This window comes from Dicentrarchus labrax, unplaced genomic scaffold, assembly GCF_905237075.1.
Source record: "Dicentrarchus labrax unplaced genomic scaffold, dlabrax2021, whole genome shotgun sequence".
Lineage (NCBI taxonomy): Eukaryota > Metazoa > Chordata > Actinopteri > Moronidae > Dicentrarchus > Dicentrarchus labrax.
In genome coordinates this window covers 5132607-5145889 of record NW_026136710.1, presented here as the reverse complement: position 1 = coordinate 5145889, position 13283 = coordinate 5132607, and the positions used below count along the sequence as shown (strand labels likewise).

The 13283-nt window shown below is 37.7% G+C and overlaps 1 protein-coding gene and 1 long non-coding RNA gene across 2 annotated transcripts; one reads left to right on the top strand and one right to left on the bottom strand.

Annotated features, from left to right (window-relative positions):
* Nucleotides 1-1078: 1078 nt before the first annotated feature.
* On the bottom strand, nt 1079-3979 carry tmem174 (transmembrane protein 174). The gene is made up of 2 exons (XM_051411741.1): nt 3251-3979; nt 1079-1635 (listed from the first exon to the last, which is right to left on the bottom strand). The coding sequence occupies exons 1-2, from the start codon at nt 3874-3876 to the stop codon at nt 1524-1526; spliced, it is 738 nt and encodes a 245-aa protein (XP_051267701.1). The 5' UTR covers nt 3877-3979; the 3' UTR covers nt 1079-1523.
* Nucleotides 3980-5929: 1950 nt separating this feature from the next.
* On the top strand, nt 5930-9641 carry LOC127370819 (uncharacterized). Its single transcript, XR_007886291.1, has 3 exons — nt 5930-6292; nt 8867-8977; nt 9531-9641. It is a non-coding gene; the product is annotated as an uncharacterized LOC127370819 (long non-coding RNA).
* Nucleotides 9642-13283: the final 3642 nt, after the last annotated feature.

The window sequence follows — 13283 nt, the reverse complement described above, 5'->3', positions numbered from 1 at the left end:
ACAAAAATGGAAAATGAAAATAAGCAGAAGTTGAATAAAACAGGAGAATAGAAGTTAGGGCGCACGCAGCCGCAGTGCGGTGCACGATGAACAGTCCCACATTTAATCCAATAAACCGATAGATGGAATTTTTAAGCCTTGATTGAAAAGAACTCATGTTTTATTTATTGCCAACCACATATTTATTTTATTCATTTTTTTGTAATTATTATGATCAATATGATATATTTATACTATAGGCAGTAAAACCACCTGACATGACCCGGTGAGTGAAGGTGTATTGATTTCCTCAGTGTTTCTGCCCCCGTGTGGTGCAGTGACTCTTGTGTTTATCCTACAGACACAACCAACTTCCTCAGTAAACTACACTTACTTGGATGATCCTGCAGGAAAAATCAAAACCACAGTGTAGAAACACTCTGTTACAAGTAGTGTTACAAGGCATACAAGTTATGCATTCAACATTCTACTCAAGTAAAAGTACAAAAGTATCAGGATCAAACTAGAGCCTATAGCCAAAAGTAAAAGTACTCACCATGTAGTTAGTAGTTAGTTATGATTATTGATGCATGTGTTAATCACTTTATTGTTGCAGCTTGTAAAGGTGGAGCTAGCTTAGTCTTAGTCTTAACTTATAATAATACATCATATTTTATTTGTTGATTATATTATATATTATTTATCTAAATATGCAAAGTAACTAAAGTTATTTAATACATGTAGTTGAGTAAAAAGTGCAATATTTGCCTTTGAAATGTAATGGAATAGAAGTATAAAGTAGCAGAATATGTAAATACTCAAGTAAAGTGCAAGTATCACAAAATTGTTCTTAAGTGAGTAAATAAGTTATGTTCCACAACTAGTAGTAATATTAGTATAGTATAGTATGTTTATTGCCATTCTAAACTCACATTGAGGTGATCATCCTTTTTCATATCTTTAAACAAAACAAACAATATGAGAAATGCTGACAATATGCAAACAATTACAACTAAATGTTAAATGACTTTTTCCACTTTTGATGTTAATTTTCTCCCAGCATAAAAAAAAGAAAAAATTCAAAGTATCTCTGGTAAATTCTCCCCATGTTTGTTTCAGGCTATAGTCTACATTTCCTCTGCCAACATTTAATGGGCATGTACAGTGGTTTGTGCAGCTATTGAGAGACAACAAGCACTGGATAAATGTGTGTGTTTTTTATGCTGAATATAAATTTAGTATCTCTTCCAAAACCTTAGAGCCCTCAGATAGAGCTGAGTTTGTCCATAAATCTCCATTTTAATGAGGTTTTCTTCCAGGGAGCCTCATCTTGGTGGATTTTGTGACTTCATACATAATTATTGTGGTAACTCTACATGATAACAGCTGTGAGAGGAAAGTGAAGCCTAGCTAAGTTTCTTTTGCCTTGCTTTGGAATGAAATACCAGGGAAGTTTTGTTCTGCAGGACATCAAATCACTTTGACATATCATCTTTGAACATATCAACAAGAAAGCCATTAAATTCACACGTTTCAGGGGGCATTTACGTCAGATTGCGTTTGCTGAAGGAAGCAATGTCTTCGTATGCAGGTGGATGTGAGCAGGTAGAGCTGCTGTCATCAGCACGTCCTCTTTCATCCTCCGTCTTCTCAATCCTGCAAGGAATCAAACATGCCTCAAGCAGACTGGATTTAAAAGAGGAGTTGCATGGCTGATATCCAAATGTTTACAGGGCCAATTGGTTCTGCTTAAAGCAAATGTTAGGAAGCCGATTGCCCTTTAAAAGAAAACACTAAGGTTGAGCAATTCTTCTATTTGGCATTAACCACTGGAAACATACTGAAACAGGTCAGAAGTTGTGACAACATAAGTGAGAGCTGGTGAGCAGAGCATGTGTTCATATGATCGGGGCAGCAGTTTATAGTTATCCTAGGTTAACTGTATTATTCCTGCTGTCTGTTTTTATTAAAGTGAATTACTTTCCTGGAAACCTGCTGGGAGTAATCGTCTAAAAACAATAAAAGAAAGTGAAAACTTGTAACTTTCCACTAATGGCATGCAGCTTTGTGTTTAGCAGGATGTCTGTCCAAGGATATTTGATTGGATTTCAAATAAATGAGATCCTGCAATTAGTGGAAAGAAACTTTTTTTTATGACAATACATAATGTTATGTTTCCCTCAGCACTTAGGAACAGGTGGGAAAATATGATGGACCAAAAATTCACGCCACAACTAGCTTTTTTTTCACAAATCACATATACACTGCGAAATGTATTTGATATGATGTTATACTGTTGATTCTGGCCGTCGTTTGATGATACGGCTGAGCTAGAAAGACTGCAGTGAACGTCAACACAGCAAATGGTGATTAAATGAGAAGATGGGGAGCTATTCTGGTCTTAATTGTCCCCATTTCATTGACGCAAGGCTTATTTTGTTTTATGAAAAGCAAAAAAAATGTGAAACTGATGATCTCTTTTCAACATTTTTCCCTCCAGTTTTATTTTGTTACTTTTTCAGAGTAGCAGTAACCAGAACTTATCTGACACATCAGTCAAAGTACAGTAATTTATGGGAATCAATACCAGTGTGTTGACTATTACAGAGAGATTAATTGCACCATAATTGGCTGAGAAAGTATTGACGGCCAAAAACACTTTGGGCCAAGTGGAAAGTGATCTTGTGGCCAATAAGAAATGAACTCTGGCACACTGTGTCTGTTTTAATGAGCAGTGTAAGAAGCTGTGAGGTTTTAACACACTCAGATCTCATTTAAGATTAACTATCTACCTCTGCCGGTTTTATTTGCGCGAGTGTCTACATGTTGCATGCTGGGTAAAAAGCGAAACTCAACCTCACTGGGATCTAGTGCCTATGGCCTGTGTTTTGTGATGCATCTACAGTACCAGTGTTTTGTAAAACCAGATGTTCGTGAACATATTTAAGTATTGTTAAGTTATGTTAAGTAATTCCATCATTGTTTCTTAGAGGTTTGTGCTTCAAAGGTTTGTGCTTCCAGTCATGTAAGCGCTGTGTTGGAAGAAGTACACCCATCTTTTACTAAAGCAAAAGCAGTGTACACTATGAAAGTAAAAGTCCTGCACTCAAAATGTTAAACGTACAAAAGTATTAGTATAAAAAGATACTTAAAGTACAAAAAGTAAAAGTACTCATTATGGAGAATTGCCCTTTTTAGAATAATAGGATTATAATTAATGCATTAATATGTGCATTGCTTCAATGTTGCTAGTAAAGATGGAGCTACCTACCTGCTTCTTCTGTGGTCTATTTCTGTGCTGTGAGTTGAGCTGTCTTCTTCCGCTATAAAAGCTGCACCAGCCACACATGACACAGCGTCACGTGGACGAATGGTAGCATGAACGGCATTCACGTGCCTGCAGGGCTGGAATTCAATGGCCTGGCATATTTCCTGGGTTCTTAAGTTATACACAGGTGGAATACACAGCATGGTTGTGGCACCCTGTAACATGATCGGCTGATTTATGCCACTTAACGTAAAAGAATGTCCCATTGAGGTTTGCTCCACAGGCATTACCAGCACTTCATCCCGCCGTCTGCACGGCCAGCAGGAGATAATCCTAAACTTGCAGACACTGGTGAGCATAAAAGTGCCTCCGACGGAGATCAGGATGGGGCCCAGCAGTTGGATCCACTCAACAGTGGGGTTGGTTAGGTAGTGTTGCCAGCCCATGGCGGTGAAAGTGATACCCACAAGGGTTAGGAACAATCCAGAGAACAGCAGGGCGGCTCCAGTCTTCTCGCTATCCAGCAAACTGTCTGACTGACGAGGGTTTCGAGCAGGTGTAACCATCTGTGTTGGGTCATCAGGTGGCCCACTGAGGCCTGCTGTAGGATTTCTAGCACTGTTCTCCATTACAGGCCTTTGCACTACCACGTTAATCCAGAAACCTTGGGGTCCTTGATGGCAGATGAGTCCCCTAGGTGTCACATGTGTTTTGACACTCAAATGGAGCCACACTGCCTCTCACAGTAAACAGTAAGTCAAACTGAATAGACACTTAGTAACTCTAAAGACACTTACCAGCCAAGATGAGTTATAGATTAACCTGTACTTGAATTTTGTTGGCCATAAGAACGTAGTGTACCAAAATCAGTCACCATGTTCAGATGACAACTTCTCTTTCACAGCATGTGTGAATGAACTCATGTGGACAACAAAATTACTGTTGAATCATGACAGTGTGCACAAAGTAGTGCTGGGTTGGTGAATTAGGGCAGATTACGGGAGATAAGTCCTTCTGGACAAATACTGGAACAATTTTAATGTGACAAACTAAAGCACTAAATGAATCTACTAAATAAGATATGCAGCATGTAGCAAAGGTTTGAACTGTATTTACGATAGACCCTATATAGTTAATATTTTAGTCAGGTATGAGACATGTCACCAGTCCCCAGAGAGCATACCGTGAGGTACTAAGAACATGACAGAAGGTTTGATATGTTTAATGTCTGTCTGAAAGGCAGAAAAATAAGAAGAAAAGGAGATTCCTGCACGCATAGAATGTGATCCGAAATCCACCTTGTCACATGTCATTTCACACAGACACGTTTCCTATCTGCGCTGTTATGCATAACTTATTAGCGACAGCTCATGCTGCAATAGTTGAACAATCAGCCTAGCATGTTAAGTGAAAGGGCTTAAAAACACATCACGCTATACGTGTTACAGTCAGGGGCTAAATGAGCTGCACACAAAGTGAAACCCACACGTAACATGCAGGCATCCAACTCAAAGAGCCTCGGCACTTCACCACCAGTGTCTGCTAAAGCTGACTCTTCCCTCACCGTATGGCATTCCTTACTCTCCATCGGATTCATTCTCCTTTTATGGTTGTGTGACAAAGCGGAATTTCTATTGGGCTTGCTAATCTATTCCTCCTCTATAGTATCATTTAGTAGTTGTCAGTGTGTCTCCTCCATAGGCAGCAGAGCTGTCTGCAACACAGCTAGACATGTGTGTGTGCGCCCCACAGTAAAAAACACCTATGTTCATACATTTTTAATTCTGAATGCAAACACAGTGACATGCGAACATGTTTTTCAGTTGAATTTCATAGCAGTCTGCTCTTCTCCCAGCGGACAGCTTGCATTTGCCTACATAAAAGCACATCCGCACTGCATTGCATGCCAATCGGAAAGCAGGATCATGAGCCGCTTATGGCAAAGCAAAACAAAAGGTCTTCAGAGGGAAACAACCGACTATCAAACACACAATGCCAGTGGCTGATCAAAACTAACCTGTGTGTGCCTGTGTCTATGAATGTGTGTGTGTGTGTGTGTGTGTGTGTGTATCTTTAAAGTGACTAGTGAAGTGATTCCACATGCCTCCTCTACATAAATGGGTCCTGATTGATTTACTACCAGAAAAAAAGTAAACTTAGCTTACTTATAATTATTAATATTATTTTATTATTAAAAATGAATAATTTAGAATAGGGCATGGCAGAAGGGAAGGCATCTGACACTGAGCCGACAGGAAAAGGGCGAGTATGGGAAAAAAGTTATAGATCTAAGCCTCTGAACACCCACACAGTTTTTCAGTTTATCTTGCTGATTATTAGTCCCCAAGGACTGTATGGGTGTGTATACTGTGATTGGTTGACATCTTCCTGAGTCTTCTGTCAGCTTTGTTACACCCTGTTAGGGCAGGACAAAATATACCTTCACCATTCGTGTGGGGAATTTAGATTTGTGGCCTCATGGAGTTTCATCAACGCTTAAGCCCCACCCACTAAACCTGAGCAGAAGTCTAATCAGCCCATAATAACTGAAAACACCTGTGTGGATGTTCACTTAGAGCCTCTAATTGTATTTGTAGAACTAAAGCCAAAGCTGTCTCATTAAACATTTCTCTGCAGTTTTAAATGCCACCAAAGTCAGTCCTCTTAAGGATGCCCTCAGCATGTTCACTTCATATACATATTGAAAATGATTTTGAGACATTTAATTGCAAAACTTCAGGATGCATTAGATAAGCTTAGGTCAATAAAGCTGCCATCAAATGCACTAATAATTGGCAATTGTGTTTTTAGGACATATTGCTACAGACTAATTAACATTCGTAATGTCCTGTTTTTTTGAAAATGTATTACTTTGTCTTACAGGACGTGGTGTATTTGCCCTATCTTCATTCTTCAAAGGAGATTTTGTACTGGAATACAGAGGAGACATGATAGATGATGCAGAATCTCAATGGAGAAGGTGCATTTATCACTCATCATGTGTTGCATTCATGCTTCATTCAAGTGGAGAGGGAGAACATGGTGGTAAGATTTTACATTACACCTAAACTATACTCCCTATGCTAAACCATAATAATCTCCCTTACACTTAGCTCATAGTTAAAATGAAGGCACTGATTGTGTTGTATACAGTTGAAACCAGAAGTTTACATACACTATAAAAAGACGTATACGCTTTTTTTCTCACTGTCGGACATGAAATCAGACAATCACTTTTCCTGTTTTAGGTCTGTTAGGATTACCAAAATTATTTCTATCTGCTAAATGCCAGAATAATGAGAGAAGGATTTTTTAGACAATTTTTATTACTTTGCTTCAAAGTCAGAAGTTTACATACACTAAGAATACTATGCCTTTAAACAATTTGGGAAAGCCCAGATGATGATGTCATGCCTTTGGAAGCTTCTGATAGGTTTATTGACAACATTTGAGTTAATTAGAGACACACCTGTGGATGTATTTTAAGGCACACCTGAAACACACTGCTTCTTTGTGTAATATCATGGGAAAGTCAAAAGAAATCAGCCAAGATATCAGGAAGAGAATTGTGGACTTGCACAAGTCTGGTTCATCCTTGGGTGTAATTTCCAGATGCCTGAAGGTGCCATGTTCATCTGTTCAAACAATTATACGCAAGTATAAACACCATGGGAATGTCCAGCCATCATACCGCTCAGGAGACGGGGTTCTGTGTCCCAGAGTTGAACGTGCTTTGGTCCAAATGTGTATATCAACCAACAGATGATGCTGCCATCCCTCTATTTCACAGTTGGGATGGTGTTCTCAGGCTTGCAAGCTTCCCCCTTTTCCTCCAAACTTAACGATGGTCATTATGGCCAAACAGTTTGATTTTTTAGTTTCGTCAGACCACAGGACATGTCTCCAAAAACTAAGGTCTTTGTCCCTGTGTGCATTTGCAAACTGTAATCTGGCTTTCCTATGTGTCTTTTGGAGTAATGGCTTCTTCCTGACAGAGTGACCTTTCAGCCCATGTCAGTACAGTACTAGTTTCACTGTGGATAAAGACACACTCTTACCAGCTTCAGCCAGCATCTTCACAAGGTCTTTTGCTTTTGTTCTTGGGTTGATATGCACATTTCGGACCAAAGCACGTTCAACTCTGGGACACAGAACCCGTCTCCTTCCTGAGTGGTATGATGGCTAGACACTGCCATGGTGTTTATACTTGCGTATAATTATTTGAACAGATGAACGTGGCACCTTCAGGCATCTGGAAATTGCACCCAAGGATTAACCAGACTTGTGCAAGTCCACAATTCTCTTCCTGATATCTTGGCTGATTTCTTTAGACTTTCCCATGATGTTACACAAAGAAGCAGTGCGTTTCAGGTGTGCCTTACAATACATCCACAGGTGTGTGTCTCTAATTAACTCAAATGTTGTCATTGTTGAAGCTTCCAAAGACATGACATCATCATCTGGGCTTTCCCAAATTGTTTAAAGGCATAATAATCTTAGTGTATGTAAACTTCTGACTTTGAAGAAAGTAATAAAAAAATCCTTCTCTCATTATTCTGGCATTTAGCAAATAGAAATAATTTTAGTAATCCTAACGGACCTAAAACAGGAAAAGTGATTGTCTAATTTCATGTCAGACAGTGAGGGAAAAAAAAGCATATGTGTCTTTTTATACAGTGTATGTAAACTTTGGTTTCAACTGTACATATGTTATGATGGTAATCTATTGTGAATCAGAAGTCCCTTGCAGTTTTATGTAATGCATCTAGAAAGCTGAGGTAATGGGATATTCAGGACAGATTTTAATGGTTGATGGAGGAGGAGGAAATATTGAATTTGATGATTTTGTCGTTGAAGTTTCGTGCCTGTTGGCTTGAACTTAACTTTAGAAATTTGACATTAAGAACATACATTAGTGTAATTAAATATTATGCAGTGATAACATCGGACTTAAACTTGTTTTTCATATTTTGAAATGTTTGCAGATAATCATGAATGCAGCTGATGCTGTCATTCCTGGGAAAGCCCCCACCATGCTGTCTTGTAGAGACGCAGATGACTGAAACTTTGAGTCCATGAGACACTAATCAACAGGACATCATGTTTAGCACTTAAACTTTACTTCTAGAATATTTCTAACTCACCGTTTGTTGCTTTTTATGCCCTTTAAGCAGGTAAATAAGCTGTTTTTTTAAATGCATCTAGAAACATAATGGTAATAGGATATTCAGGACAGATTTTAATGTTCATAGGGATGTTACTTGATTAAATATCACTCTATTCTGGGACATTCACGACGTCCCCATAGCACATCTTACATCAGTGTATGAATAGAAGTTGTAAAGTCCTGACAACCTAGAGACTTGGTCTAGCAGGCCCCAAGGAACCACGACATGTGTGATATGTCCCCACTAAGCTTGTTTATTCAATATGTGGAAACAGGCGGTTGATGGAGGAGGAGGGAATATGAATTTGATGATTTTGTCGTTGAAGTTTCGTGCCTGTTGGCTTGAATTTAACTTTAGAAATTTGTCACAAGAACATGCATTAGTGTAACTAAACATTATGCAGTGATAACATCAGACTTAAACTGTTTTTCATATTTTGAAATGTTTGCAGATGACCATGAATGCAGCTGATGCTGTCATTCCTGTGGAAAGCTCCCACCATGCTGTCTTGTTAGAGACGCAGATGACTGAAACTTTGAGTCCATGAGACACTAATCAACAGGTACATTCATGTTTAGCACTTAAACTTTACTCCTAGAATATTTCTAACTCACCGTTTGTTGCTTTTTTTATGCCCTTTAAGCAGGTAAATAAGCTGTTTTTTTAAATGCATCTAGAAACATAATGGTAATAGGATATTCAGGACAGATTTTAATGTTCATAGGGATGTTACTTTTTGATAAAATATCCTCTATTCTGGGACATTCACGACGTCCCCATAGCACATCTTACATCATTGTATGAATAGAAACTGTGTGTTAAGTATCTGACAACCTAGAGACTTGGTCTAGCATTGGTCCCCATAAGGAACCACGACATGGTGTGTGATATGTCCCCACTAAGCTTGTTTATTCAATATGTGTGAAAAACAGGCAGAGGTTGATGGAGGAGGAGGGAATATTGAATTTGATGATTTTGTCGTTGAAGTTTCGTGCCTGTTGGCTTGAATTTAACTTTAGAAATTTGTCATTAAGAACATGCATTAGTGTAACTAAATATTATGCAGTGATAACATCAGACTTAAACTTGTTTTTCATATTTTGAAATGTTTGCAGATGACCATGAATGCAGCTGATGCTGTCATTCCTGTGGAAAGCTCCCACCATGCTGTCTTGTTAGAGACGCAGATGATTGAAACTTTGAGTCCATGAGACACTAATCAACAGGTACATTCATGTTTAGCACTTAAACTTTACTCCTAGAATATTTCTAACTCAAAACAAGTTGCTTTTTATGCCCTTTTAAAGCAGGTAAATAAGCTGTTTTTTAAATGCATCTAGAAACATAATGGTAATAGGATATTCAGGACAGATTTTAATGTTCATAGGGATGTTACTTTTGATTAAATATCACTCTATTCTGGGACAGTCACGACGTCCCCATAGCACATCTTACATCAGTGTATGAATAGAAACTGTGGTGAAGTATCTGACAACCTAGAGACTTGGTCTAGCATTGGTCCCCATAAGGAACCACGACATGGTGTGTGATATGTCCCCACTAAGCTTGTTTATTCAATATGTGAAAACAGGCAGAGGTTGATGGAGGAGGAGGGAATATTGAATTTGATGATTTTGTCGTTGAAGTTTCGTGCCTGTTGGCTTGAATTTAACTTTAGAAATTTGTCATTAAGAACATGCATTGAGTGTAACTAAATATTATGCAGTGATAACATCGGACTTAACTTGTTTTTCATATTTTGAAATGTTTGCAGATGACCAAGGAATGCAGCTGATGCTGTCATTCCCGTGGAAAGCTCCCAGCATGCTGTCTTGTTAGAGACGCAGATGACTGGAACTTTGAGTCCATGAGACACTAATCAACAGGTACCATTCATGTTTAGCACTTAAACTTTACTCCTAGAATATTTCTAACTCACCGTTTGTTGCTTTTTATGCCCTTTGAGCAGGTAAATAAGCTGTTTTTTTAAATGCATCTAGAAACATAATGGTAATAGGATATTCAGGACAGATTTTAATGTTCATAGGGATGTTACTTTTGATAAAATATCACTCTATTCTGGGACATTCACGACGTCCCCATAGCACATCTTACATCATTGTATGAATAGAAACTGTGTGTTAAGTATCTGACAACCTAGAGACTTGGTCTAGCATTGGTCCCCTATAAGGAACCACGACATGGTGTGGATATGTCCCCACTAAGCTTGTTTATTCAATAAGTGTGAAAACAGGCAGAGGTTGATGGAGGAGGAGGGAATATTGAATTTGATGATTTTGTCATTGAAGTTCGTGCCTGTGGCTTCGAATTTAACTTTAGAAATTTGTCATTAAGAACATGCATTAGTCTAACTAAATATTATGCAGTGATAACATCGGACTTAAACTTGTTTTTCATATTTTGAAATGTTTGCAGATGACCATGAATGCAGCTGATGCTGTCATTCCTGTGGAAAGCTTCCTGTATGCTGTCTTGTTAGAGACGCAGATGACTGAAACTTAGCCATGAGACACTAATCAACAGGTACATTCATGTTTAGCACCAACCTTACTCCTAGAAATTTCTAACTCACCGTTTGTTGCTTTTGTGCCCTTTAAGCAGGTAAATAAGCTGTTTTTTAAATGCATCTAGAAACATAATGGTAATAGGATATTCAGGACAGATTTGAATGTTCATAGGGATGTTACTTTGTGATAAAATATCACTCATCTGGGACATTCACGACGTCCCCATAGCACATCTTACATCATTGTATGAATAGAAACTGTGTGTTAAGTATCTGACAACCTAGAGACTTGGTCTAGCATTGGTCCCCATAAGGAACCACGACATGGTGTGTGATATGTCCCCACTAAGCTTGTTTATTCAATATGTGGGAAAACAGGCAGAGGTTGATGGAGGAGGAGGGGAATATTGAATTTGATGATTTTGTCGTTGAAGTTTCGTGCCTGCTTGAATTTAACATTAGAAATTTGTCATTAAGAACATGCAGTAGTGTAAATAAATACTGCACATTACATCAAATTGAACACTTGTTTTTCATATTTATGTTTACAATTACAATATTTTAGATGCAGTTATATTTTAAGGCTGTCTTTCAAACGTAAAAAAGTCAATGTTTTGCCTAAACTTCTTTTACAAATCGCAAATGTTGTAAATTTGATTTGTCCTAATTATTCAGATTCATTTTCAAGGTATATTTTTTGTGACAGCACAAACGGTGTGTTTGCAGACAAAGGAATATTATCTATGTTCAGAAGTATAAACATTCACCAAGTCAGACTTCAGTTTCAAAATATTTTCTTGTGTTTAGACTCTTTGCTGTTTTTAGGACCATTTGTTAACATCACTACTCCAAATATTTAAGTGTGCGAGAAAAGTATGATATAACATTTGCAATTAAGTGGTTGATTAACACTGTAGGAATTTTAAACAATTTTAATTGTATTGTCATAATATAGTACACTGGGATTGTGTCCAGTTCCCCAGGATATATGTCTAAGTAACTTCTTTTTTTGTCCTTAGATGAAAGGCACAGATGTTGAAGATCCAAATGAAGTATCCGACTCTATACAAGTTTGTATTGTTGCTTTCAGTTTTGTCTTGAGAGAACGCAAATGAGCAGGACTCAAAAAAAGTTTAAATGTATAATTTAAACGAGAGTTTGACTCTGAACTAAGGAAATTACTTTACTATGAAGTAATGCAGCAACAACACAGACAAACGTGAATACTAGTTTTAGGGTTGTTGAGTATTCTGTGACTGAGAAGTACAATATTCCACAGTTTCTGGGTAGTTGACTGTGGTTAAAAATAAGAACCATGTGAGACGTAACGAAGAAAGCCCTTACAGTGAAATTAAGGTTGAAAAGTTTGATGGTTGAGACAACAATTTAGTAATTCACTACTAAATTCTTGGTACTTAAGGACCCCTGATATCAAGATAAGTTAGAACAATGTCTCTAGTATAAATGATATGTAAATCATTTGATTCCCATTTTATTTGTATAACAAATTGTATGTTTACCACGTTTTCGCTATAAATAAAAACTAAAAAAGGAAATTGGTTCTGGAATAAATAATGTTATTGTGTTATGTACAGTACTTTTGTGCAGTTTGGGTTTACAATGTGGAATTGAGATTCACAACAGTATCCAACCCTACTTAAGACTCCTCTTATATTACCACAAACCACGAGCACAGTAGTTCTTAAAGCTTAAAATACACATTTTCTTTAGTGAAAATATCCTAATGACACACTTTCTGCATTAATTTTGGTGCTGCTAAAGTAGATTATATCATTTGCATTATTGTGGTTTAATTCCTAGTATTTGGTCTGATGCCTGTGGATAGCAGCTTGATAACTTTATGAAAAATCTATTATTAAAGACATAACCTGGTTGGTAGGGGACAGCTCCATTGCAGCTTCATAGCAGTTTACAGTCTGAAGGAATCACAAAGTGGTTATATTATGCACTGCCATTGTTGTAGTGAACGCTTGTGATCAAAAGAAGACAGGCAAATGCAATAATCTGAGGATTATATCACTTAAGCTTGTTGTTTTACCATGGTCCCCATTAATCAATTGGAAATCTGTGTAAATTATGCAAATTATATTTAAATGAGGTCCCCCCACAAACATGTTTACTGGATTTACATGGGTCCCCAGTTAGCATGATGAAAACCTTACTTCATCAATTCAGATATTTGAAGTCGTGTATGAGCTAAGCAACCAATGGTGAGTGTGCCTGATTTTTTTCATACCTCTAGAACCTCTAGAAAGGGTGGTCCCCGCAAGTGATGATCAGAAATTTGGTCCCCATTGCAAATGGTAACCAGTATGTGTGT